General features: G+C 36.8%; 1 protein-coding gene across 1 annotated transcript; it reads left to right on the forward strand.

Annotated features, from left to right (window-relative positions):
* Window positions 1-1,007: 1,007 nt before the first annotated feature.
* On the forward strand, window positions 1,008-10,660 carry LOC103721761 (proteasome subunit beta type-4-like). The gene is made up of 7 exons (XM_008812088.6): window positions 1,008-1,142; window positions 1,269-1,327; window positions 6,476-6,552; window positions 7,031-7,160; window positions 7,365-7,524; window positions 7,610-7,795; window positions 10,350-10,660. The coding sequence occupies exons 1-7, from the start codon at window positions 1,137-1,139 to the stop codon at window positions 10,461-10,463; spliced, it is 732 nt and encodes a 243-aa protein (XP_008810310.1). The 5' UTR covers window positions 1,008-1,136; the 3' UTR covers window positions 10,464-10,660.
* The last annotated feature ends 1,277 nt before the right edge of the window (window positions 10,661-11,937 follow it).

Raw genomic sequence — 11,937 nt, forward strand, 5'->3', positions numbered from 1 at the left:
CCTCCAACATCTACTTTACCTGCCTATTCATTAGGTGCTCTACAGGCATATGCATGTTTGGTTCACTGTAGAATGCTGGAGGCTGTTACTTTTTGAAAAAACCCTGATGTAAATTGGACTGTTGGGTGGCCACTTCTTCTCAAACATATGGAAATCGCTTGTGATCTCTCTCTGTCTCTGATGAGAAATGGGGCTTTCTTATGATCACTTAGGACTCGTTTAGTTTGTGAAAAAAGAAGGAAAAAAAGTGTGGTCAACAAATATTGGACTTGAACCTATACCAAATGTTTAGAAGGCATCTGTCCTAGACAGTGGACACATTTCATCCTTATTTTCTTTTTTTGTATTCTTTCTCTCTTGTTTGGGTAAAAAACGGTTGCATGGAAAATATTTTAGGAAATAAAAAAACAAAGACGCATATCCAAATTAATAATGCATGTATAATAAAGAGCATATATAATAAAAAATATATAGCGGGTAGTGGAAATCGAACCCGCATCGTTAAAAAAATAAAAAAAAAGACTTCTTATTTTCAGAGAAGAGAAATGAAAAAATAGCATTCTCATGAGAAAGAAAAAAATTCATGAGAGATATAAGAAAGCTATTTTTCCATCAATTGAAAGTTGATTTTTTTTTTTCAAAATTATATTTAAGCCATTAAAATCTAATTTTTTAAAAGTATAATTAATATTTTATACAATTTTTTTAGAAAAATATATATGTAACTAAACATAAGCCATTCTGAAAGGTACCATTTTTTTAATTAAATATGCTAAAATTATTTTTTTAAGTATCATATTTGTGGGAATCAAATTTTTTATAAGAAAATATTCTGATCGGCAAAAAATTCCTCCCACGAACGAGTTCTTAACGGCAAACCAAACATTTTGATCTAACTCTGGAGAGACGAGAACTAGCCAGGAAAGAGAGTGCACTTATCAAACAAATTGTAGCCATCAATACTTCCTCCCATGATCACAGCCATCGGTCCCTTTTCCCTCACGTGGTTTACACGTGCCGTGTTATGGTTTCTTGGAGAGGAGGACAGGGCCGAGGAGGAGAGACTCTCTCTCTCTCTCTTCCCTTTATAACTCTCAGCATTTCTTTTCTTGCTCTTGCTGCGAACGAAATCGACAATGGAGGTGAGTGTTTTTTGGCTGCTCTCTCTTCTTCATCTCTCTTTCGTTTCTCTCCAATTTCTTCTCGTGTCGATCCTCTTTTGTTTCTCTGACCTCGGTTCGGTATTTTTATCTCATGAATCGAAGCAGTCGGCTGCCGTTTCTTCTCACGATTCCACGATCCAAGAAATCGGCTTCGAAAGGACCCTGTAAGCTATCTTCTCCCAAACCCTTTTTCTTTTCAAAGTATAGTTTGACTGTTCGCTGCATGATTACATTCTCCTCGAATATCTTAGGGCCCGTTTGTTATTGCTTTTTTTTTTTTCTTGTTTTCGTTTTCAAAAATCCAAGTAGAAGGTTGAACTAGAATTAACAAATATCTATAATGAAACCCGTTCGTTCTTAAAATTGTTTGTAAAATCTTTAGAGCTTTTGGCAGCAAGGATTTATTGCTTTCAAAAGAAAAAGTGAACATAAAAACAAGAAATGGAAGATGTTCCGTGCAAATGCTACCTCCAACATCAATATCCATGCGGTATTTCACTTGTATGCGGGGAAAGGAAAACACAGAAAAGACCACACCACCAAACAGACCTTTTACTGTTGATTTTAAACTATGTTGGAGTGATAGATCAAAGAGCCTGATGTAGTGCTGTATCATTGCTTCTTCAATTTACACTGGTACTAAGGATTTTGAAGGCAAAATGATTTTACTTTTGGTTCAATTGTAGATCTATGACTAAATATTTATGCTTTGGCCAATTCGACTGTGATTTAACTGGATATTGCGGTATTATAGAGTTTGAAGCTCTTTGGGAATTAAAGAAGAAAGTTTTTTGAAGGGAAATGCGAGATTGAATTGTTCTAGACAAGAAAGGCATGATTTTGTTATGTCCTAGAAATATTTGGGATGATTGAATTGGAACTTTAGGTGAAACAGTTTTGGTGGAATGAAACTGTTGTTATACAATTGTTTCTAACTGTTTGTGTTGGCATTAGGTGAAACGAAATAAGCCACCACTTTACTTGCAGAATATTAATTACAATAAGAGGTTGTTCAGAGTTGTATGGTTAAGACAGAAAGGAAATTTGTGATTCTAGTTGTTTTGAGTTTTGATCTTGAATCTTTTTTCTTGGTGTTATTTCCTTCATTCACCAATCTATGGAGAAAATTGTGGAAGCTACAAGAACTGCCTGAATTTATTTAAGCCATTTTGTCTTGTGTCATTGATGAGATGTGACTAAATGGCAACAATGGATAGGACGAAATACCTTTTTTACCTTTTCAAGAAATTAAAGATCGAGATATAGGATTTATGCGGTTGTCCTGCTATATATTTTTGCTCTCTACCCCCATCTTTTTTCTTTTCCTTTTTGTTTTCCTTGGAGGGGGATATAGATTCTTTTTTTAAGTAATTTTGATGTGGCTGAATCCTTTATTACTCCTTCCGATTACCCCCTTTGCTGCCCAACTCCTAATGATGGGCAACCTCTAGTTATCTATCTTTTAGGTCCCGCGACGCCTTGTGAGTTACTGGATTTTTCTCTACCCGAGAGGAGGAAATTAGAAGGAATGAAGCCCAACCTTGCACGAGCCTCCTCAATTTGCTGCTGGAATACAACAGCCCGCCACCTAGATCTCTGAGCCTCTACCAAGGGCCTCACTAAAGTAGCACCTTCGAACCAAGATCTTCTAAGGCCTCTTACTCATTCCTGCCAGATGACTAGAGGGTGCTAGAGACACTTCGAACTCCATAAAAAAAATGAAAGGAGTAGCGACCTCCATTAGGGTAGTACTTGGCGATGGTCATGGCAAGAGATCTGATGATGTCAGTATTATGTTGAATAGATCATTGTAGGTCATGGCCAGCTTCTAGGGGATGCTAGCCTAGCTGAGGATGGCATTGAAGCCCTCTAGGGCTTTCATGATTTGCTCCTCATCCTTGATTTAGGTAGCCTAAATCAAGAAAAAGAGATCCAAAAAGGACCTTAAGTAGTGATTAGAAACTTAACAGGGAAAATGAGGGATAGGCGATCATAGAAGAAAGGGGATGGGACCTAGGTATGGGCGTTGATGTGGTTGATGGTGGCAGCGAAGCCGGGGGTGCTAGCAATATCATAGAGAGTGAGGAAGGAGACAAGGGAGTTGAGCTTTATGAGGACAATGGTGCCAAGCATGGAAACCATGCAGTCATGGCTTGACTTGCTGGTGACCAGTGGGTGCGATGAGAAGAAGCACCTCCTCTTCTCTTGAGGATGGTTTCAATTGATCGGAGAAAGAAATCTGCCTCCCTGATTCTGCTTGAAGAGGTTCGAGGAGCCTTCAATGCCCTCCAATGATCTAGCAAGACAGGGCAAGGGGCTCTAGAAGATCTTGTCCCGAAAGCGCAGCCCTAGTTAGGCCCTCGGTGAAGGCCTAGAGATCTAGGCGGCACATTGCTATGTTTTAGTGATGGACAGAGCAGTCTCATGTGTGGTTGGGCTTAGAATTTTTCCTTTTCTCCTCACATAGAGAAGCCTCTACTAGCCCACGTGGAGTGGTGGGGCCCAAAAGATGGATTGTTGGCGGCTGCCCAATGCCCACCAATAGGAGTCAAGTAATAAAGGGGGTAACATAGGAGGAGTCCCAGAGGATCTAGACTCCTTATGATGGCGTAACTTTAATTAGAGGTCGGGCTAGATCATTAAATAAAGTGATTTAGTTACTAGACTTTTTTCAAAGTTCTCTAAAGAGTGTAACTTAAATTAGAAGCCTTATTGTAGGCAAATAATATCTTAAATCTTAATTAATCATATATAATTAGGTTAGCCTATTCTTGGAGTCCTTTCCTAATTCAAATTTTAACAAGACATTCATTTTCTTTTGATGCAAGTTTGATACTTGGTAGCAGGAATTCTTTTGCTTAGGGTGTCACACCCATTTCGGAACCTCCCTAGAAACTTATCCTTGTACCTGCTTCCTTGTTTTTAAAAAAAAGAAAAAAATTAAGAGACTTGCCTTCCTTGCATCCACACCTAAATCTGCTCCCACACCTACACCTGCTTTTGGTGACTAAGCTTTGATCATAGATTTGAAAAATTAAATTTGGACTGGTACCCAAGGAAATATACATTCTTTTAGTTAGTCTTTCTTTTCTTCTTTCTACATCTTTTGGATTTTCTTCCTTTTTTTGTTATTATTATTAGATCTTTGTGATGGATCTGATGTAAAACCTTATTGTCAACCACATTATAGTCACCATAATATTCCTCCTGGAAAATCCTCTTATAGCTGCTTTTCCAATATTCTTCAAAACCTAGAAACCTAATTCATTTTCCATCACTATAAATTGAGAATATTCTGTTCTATCAATGATATATAGATTTGGAATAACAAACCAATAGAATTCTTTTTCGATCATATATCAACGTTTCGATCATATATCAAAGTTCCAATCCCTACTAATCCTTGCAACCATCGTAGTTAAATTAATTGTGACCCAAAACTTAGGTTACATGAATTTGTGTCAGGATAAATTGCTAAATGTTCTTGTTGAGGCTCTCCTTTTCCAATATTATATGATGAGTCTTGCCATCGCAAAAGATCGAATCAGAGCATGCTTAGTGCACTTAAGAACTTATGACAAATTATGAGAGTAAAAGATAAATGATAGATGATTTTCATAAAGCAGTGGACAAAATATTTAATGTCTTAATAGCCTAGCTCAATAAAATTACAAACCGGGATTGTACTTTATCCCATCAGTTTTCCCTCATAAATATTTAACATCGTGAGTTAATGGAATATCAGCAGAATTCTCAATATCATTCTCTTGAAGTTTTCTTATTCTTTTGGTGGATATAGGAAATAATGTGCAACAACAAGGAGATTGCATGATGGAAGATTAAAACATAGTGAAATACTGTTTTACTTAATGTGGATTTTTTTTTTGATTGTTCTTCATACTTAAATTTGTCATGGTTAAGTCCTATCAAAGTCATGGATAGTGGACTATCAACTGGAAGGCATATCAACTAGTGATATGTAAAGGTTGAACAGGGGTAAGTAACATCATTAGAGAAGAGGGAGTTGGGTTGTTGTAAGGAGCACAAAACACTTTGGCGAAGCTCATGTGCTTATGGTTTTTACAAACTGTCATGAGTAGTTCCTATATGTAGTTATGCTTTTGGGGTAGATTAGTATTCAATCTTAACCAGCCCCTTATGGTGTCAGCTTCAATATTGTAGTATGATCCAAGATTTGAGAACTAATTGTGGCTACCTCTATACATTAGATTACACCTCTATAAATTCTATAAAATTCCTAACGAGACAATTTTGGATGAGAGAGGAGGTTGCCATCGATCTCTGAAGATCATATAGGAGAAGTGGAAACCTTCCATATAAGGTCTGCAATTCAATTTGATGCAATCAATGAGCTTCCCTCCAAGTTTTTCCATGTCTTAGAAACTATCTAGGTGAGGAAGCAGGTAAACTTGTGACAGTCCTGTATGTGCTCCAATTATCAGATGTCTTGCTACACATCTATTGGCACCCTAAAGGGCCTAAACTAAGTTACACTCAATGACCTTTTTATTTGTGCACCGGACGACAAAAATCTGAAAATCTCAACTTGATGAAATATCAATTGTGTCATTTCTTTTGCAATGTTTGTCTTCCATGTAGTGTTTTTACTGTTCATTTTGCTAAGGAAAATTTGAGTTTGTGATCCCATAACTCTTCTGATATGTGTTTGTGCATGCGAAATTATGTATTGAGATTGTGATCTTAAAGGTGAGTTATAAAACACACATGGGTGTTGCAAAATGAAAATCTGAAGTGTTAGATATAATCTACAAGGTTTAAAATGCCTATAGACAGAATGATGATGATGGTGAGATTCCTTGGTTCGTCAAATGATCCCAAAATCAAAAAAAATGTGTTGTGCCATTAGAACATTTAGTTTGAGATGATTTGACTTATTGGCAAGGGATTTCCAAAACATATGAGTTTTTGTGTGTAGGAGCTTATAGATCGTATCCATTATTTTTTCATTTGGTTGGATATAGTAACAGATGTAAACTCCTTTTTTCCCAAGCTGTGTGTACTATAACCCTATCCTCCATGTCTTTCCCACAGCATACTAATATTCTTCACAGAAACATGACTGTCCTACATTTCTATGAACCATTGCATATTTATTTGTATCTCATTCCAGTATTTCTTATATTTATTTTGAATAACGAACTTGATATATAGCTCTTTCAACATTGTTTTATTCTTATCCGTGCCTTTGCATTGCTCATGTCCATTTTTATTGTTCTATCCCTCTTTGTTCTTTGTATTGCATCCCTTAAATAGTTGGAACTTGTCTGCAGCTACCCGTATGTAATGGGTACGTCAGTGTTAGGTATGAAATATAAAGATGGAGTTCTCTTGGCTGCTGATTTGGGAGGTTAGTTTTGTTCTTTAGTCTATAATTGGCGGCACACTGGACAGTCATAGATCCTTAATTTTTAATTGCATGTCAACATTTTCTTTTTCAAAATTCTTATCAAGTTATTCCTGTAATGTATCTTTCTTCTGTCATGAAACTTCCAAAGGTGAGGGTTTAGGCTCAAGTTACTTGGTAATGTTTAAACTATATATTTTCACTGATCACTCATGTTTTAGTTCACAACTTCTAGCAGGTGAATTCTCACTTGCAACTTTGTTCAACTCCCTGTCATGTCACCACTTTGGCACATTAGAGCATAGATGTGCTAGTCAAACTATTGGCAAAAAATTCTATATTTTCATACTAGTACCTTATCTGAAGATCAACATATTTAAAAATTGCTATTGCATTCATTAAATGATTGATCCTTCATTCTTTACAGAGAACTGAGATTTTTTTGGTTTTTCTATTAAATGGCATATTTTATGCATGGCAGGTTCTTATGGATCTACACTACGTTACAAAAGTGTGGAGCGGATAAAACCTATTGGCAAACATTCTCTTCTTGGTGCTAGTGGGGAAATCAGCGATTTCCAGGAGATTTTGCGTTACCTTGATGAGCTTATGTAAGAACGGATGGAGTAACTTATAGTTCATTTGATACATGCTTGCATTATAACCTGCTGATGTAGTATAATTTATTTTTGTGTTTCGTTGGACATTAAAAGAGTTGTAAGTTTATAATCTGCTTTTCACGGCCATGTTTACTCATTATGCAGATTGCACATGTTGCTAAGTTATTGAAATATTTGAAACTTTGTCTTCCACAGTTTATATGACAACATGTGGGACGATGGAAACTCTTTGGGACCGAAAGAAGTCCACAACTATCTGAATCGCCTGATGTACAACAGACGCAACAAATTTAATCCTTTGTGGAATTCACTTGTTCTTGGCGGAGTGAAAAACGGGCAGAAGTATCTTGGCATGGTAATTCAACATAGGAAAACATCATCTTAGTTGGTCATATCTGCATATGCGTGTGATATTCTTTCATTGTTGGTGGTTTTTCCAGGTTGGTATGATTGGTACACATTTTGAGGATAATCATGTCGCTACTGGATTTGGAAATCATCTTGCTCGGCCAATTCTTCGAGATGAATGGAACGAAGATATGAGCTTTGAAGAGGCTGTGAAGCTACTAGAGAAATGTCTACGCGTGCTTTTATATCGTGATAGGTCATCTATTAACAAGTTTCAGGTATGATTCTTTTGTGTTCGTGTCTTTTTTATTGCATTGAGTATACATATGTTGCTAAATTGTGCCTATATTATGCATATTAAATGATTGTATCTGGATCTACTTGATAAGAAGAGAGATTGTACAGTGAAATAGTCAAAACTCTGACAAAATTGTAGTTCACCTTTTATTTATCTATCTCTCTTCTTATTTGCAATGTGGTCATTCCACTTTGGTTCTACTGCATCGTGTAACACAAGTTTTCAAATCAGAATCATTTTACACATTTTGTTGTCTTATGGTTTTCATCTAATTTTAGCATGCTCTTTTATGTATTATTGTTATACTTTGTATCCTTTATACAAAAAAAAAAATCAGACGCACTGGTCAAACTTGCGAACAAACCTTACGTTCAACTTAACAATTTTAGTGGGCTTTCTTTCAAACGATATACTTCTACACATTCAAATATACTTTTCGATATATTTTGTACATGTGTGGTACATTATCAGTCTCTGCTAAATACAATGATATAAATCTGCATAACTGAATTGTTTTTTTTTTTTGTGATCTCATGAAATCATGTTTTTGAAGCTTTACATCACAAGTTGTACACCATGCTTCAATGATTCTAGCTTAGAATGCAAAAGAAAAATCACTATAATAGAAGTTGTGGTTGCTGAATCATGATGTTTAGTCTACTGTTTAAGAAACCGGTGCATGCATCTGCATATTCAGATGTGGTCCCTTGACTGCACTACATTCTCTATATGCTTAGGCCTTAGCATTATGCAGCTACATAAGTAGCCAGTCGGGCAATATGTGTCCAAAATATGCAGCCCATTATCATGTCGGCCTTTGCAAGTGGGGCAGATTCAGGTGAATCGTCAGGCTGGATGTGGATTCTAGGCAGGCCCGTTGCGAGTACTGTTAATAAATCTTCATTCCTTAATTATGTAATAATATTGCTATTAGGTCATAAGTGACATCGTAAGAAATACTTTTTGTTGTTATTAACATTGACGTTTGTTTAAATTGTTTGTTACTGTGCTGTATTTTATGTATTTCTTTATATCTAAATGCTTATGTGCCTGCATACTATATATACACCATTTCGGTACCTTGACTACCTTTATACCATGGTGGCCTTCAACACTGGTTTAATCCCCTTTGAACCAATACCTACACATTTGTTACTCCCATTTCTTTTCTCTATTGAATAGCAATCAACTTATGATCTATCCTTCTTATTACTATTCTTGTTTTCTTTCCACTCTGATTCCTATCCCTGCTTATTGTTTTTTAATTTGAACAAACGAACCGTCTTCATTTTGCTTAACAAAAATGTTTATGTTTGTAGAGGTGTTATATGTACAGGTATTGCACTATTCATAAAAGAAGTTATCCATCAACCATCACATATTATCCATATAAATTTTCTTCTTGCAAGTGCACATTTAATATTCTCAATTTCACTAAGCATATCTTTTATGCAAACTAATGTTATAAGTTTCTCGTATTATTTTGGCATATTGAAGCGATAATAATGTAGCAAGCTATCCATGTACCTTTACTCTGGCAAGCTTGTGCAAACTCTTCCAAGGTCGCCTTGCTGATCTCCTAATCAAGGGATCACTTGTAGGGCATTGTTATGAATAAATTTTCCTTAAAGTCAGCATTGTAAAAACCATACTTTATGTCGAATTGGAATGGCACTGGATCCTATCAAAGTGGTTCAAGTGACCGCAAGGACATCTTGATACATTGACTTTTCAATTTTATATGTGAAGTATAGCCTGTCTTACTATAAATAAATTAGGTTCCTTCTGGCTCATTCGGTTTTACTATGTGGCAGACTTCAGTTAGCCTAGGCTTCACTTCCACCCATTTATCTTCCTATATTTGAGAACAAATATGCAGAAAACTTGGAGTTATAAAAGCAAACATGGTTGTTAGCCTCACATTCTAGCCACCAATATTGTTGTAGAAATTATATATTATTGAAGGTTGGGTTGAATCCGACCTAAACTTGGTCTTAGAGGTATTGTACAACATGCAGCAGAAGCACTCCTATCGGCCTATATTTTCTTAATGGGATGTTTTTTTGAAAAAAAGTGGTATGAATTTGGAAATGACTGGTCACCTAGGCATTCTTACCTCAGAATATGGGTGTAGCTTACTAGGATATATTCTAACCTAAGAATAAATATGTAAGACCAAAAATGCTACATGAGTCTTGAACTTAATTGAGAAAGTGTCCGTACAAAATAGTCTAGATGAGGATTTTGGAGAAAAGCATGATGATCTGTCCCCCTGCCAAAAGTGTACAAGCTCCATTGGTTTTTCTCGAGAAGAAGCTAGATACAATAAAATGGAATCGGTAATAGATGACAACACCTAGATCTTAGTTGACTTGAAACTTAGTCATGGAGCCTTCGGATTCTCTTTTCCCCTTCATTGTTTCTCTTATGGACGTAGCTGTGGTATTATCAGCAACGCTGCAATTTCTTTGCAAGCATGTTTATTTTTAGCTTTATCATCATGGAATTGACTTTTACCTGTATCTGAACTACAGATTGCTAAAATCACAGAAGAGGGGGTGACTATTTTTCCACCTTACTCCTTGAAGACCTTCTGGGGTTTTTCTGCCTTCAAAAATCCAACAAAGGGTGCTGAAGGCTCATGGTAGCTGCATTCATCCTGTGTGGGAGCTGCTTTTCTTGTTCTGTGACTCAGATATTTAGTTGTGTTGAAGGATGAAGTAGAATATAAGAGGCAACATTTGTTTATTGGCTGAAATTTAAAACTGGTTTTAGCACTATTGAAACTGTTGTTCCTCAACACATTTTTATGATGATTCATCATCTCTGTGTAAGATTCGACTTTCGACCTGCCCCAAATTGTCTTCATGCTGCTTGCACGAAAGTAGTTTCGTTTCTGAGGAAAAAGTTACCTTTGGAGTTCAAGCACTAGGGTTTTTTGGGCAAATGACAACAATCCACATGAATACGAATTCCTGAAGTTATCCACATGATCGAACCATGTTTTTGCAAGCCAACCAGCAGTGAGATTGTGGCTTTGTCAAATCGTCAAATTTCACCATGGCTTAAGCCCTGAATAATTATTATGTTTAAGAACTGGACTGATGGCATGCAGAGGTAGCTAATTATTATGATCATTACCCTGGCTAGCAAAGTTTGTGCTGTGTATTAACTCAGGCAAATTGAAGCAGTATGATCTCCCTTCACAGTATTCCACTGCCCCGCAAGCTGAGATGCATTTCAGATGCATTTCAAATGGTTCCTTTCGTGCCACTAGCTTCGGGTTCCTGTTTCTTCCATTTGATCCATTTCTGACGTGCCTTCCCCATGCTTTTCTTTCTCTGTCAAGCAGTGAAGTATTTATCGCCTCCTCAATCCTGAGAGGCTGCTTTACCTTCCATATGGCGATCTGTAACAACACCTTGCCATCAAATATGCTTGGAAACTGTTGCGCTTTAATTCTGCTCCAAGATATCAGGAATTCTACTGATCCTGGGATTCAGTAAAAAATATGGAATCAGATATAACAGCCTTCCCTACCTATTAATCTCAAGAACTGCAACGTGAGCATGAGGTATGGGATGCCTATCGAATACTGCCGTTTTGATGTGCTTAAAGGTTTGTCTTGAGGCCTATTATGAAGGTCATCCTCCTTCCTGTCTGAGGGTTTTACAAAGCTCTGTAAGCTCTATGAGAGCTCTTTGCTCCATCAAACTAGGAAGAATGGAGCAAGCAAGCGATACTAGAGAAACTACTGGAGTTGCATTGGGCAACAATAATGGTAAAGTGGCTGAAAAATGGTACGGGGGTCATGCAAGAAAAATCTGAGCTAGTTATAGTCAGGAGTGCTTTGCTCTTTGTTCAAGGATATAGATTAAAATTAACAAAAAGAGAACTGAAAAAACCCTAAAAAATGCATTGGAGATAGGCCCCTGTCAAGCCAGCCCCAAAATAGTTGGGACAGGTTTGGGACCAGTCGGAAGCTTATGGCATGCAAGGGCATCTTTGATGCGAGAAACATTTAAATTTTGAAGTACCAATGTCCCTCCCTTTTAAGGCCTGTACCATGATCAAAACTCCATCTGGTTCAAAGCCCTCCCAAGTGGAGAGTGTGCCAACCAG

This window comes from Phoenix dactylifera, chromosome 10, assembly GCF_051530095.1.
Source record: "Phoenix dactylifera cultivar Ajwa chromosome 10, Ajwa_hap1_PhDact_Kaust_v1.1, whole genome shotgun sequence".
Lineage (NCBI taxonomy): Eukaryota > Viridiplantae > Streptophyta > Magnoliopsida > Arecales > Arecaceae > Phoenix > Phoenix dactylifera.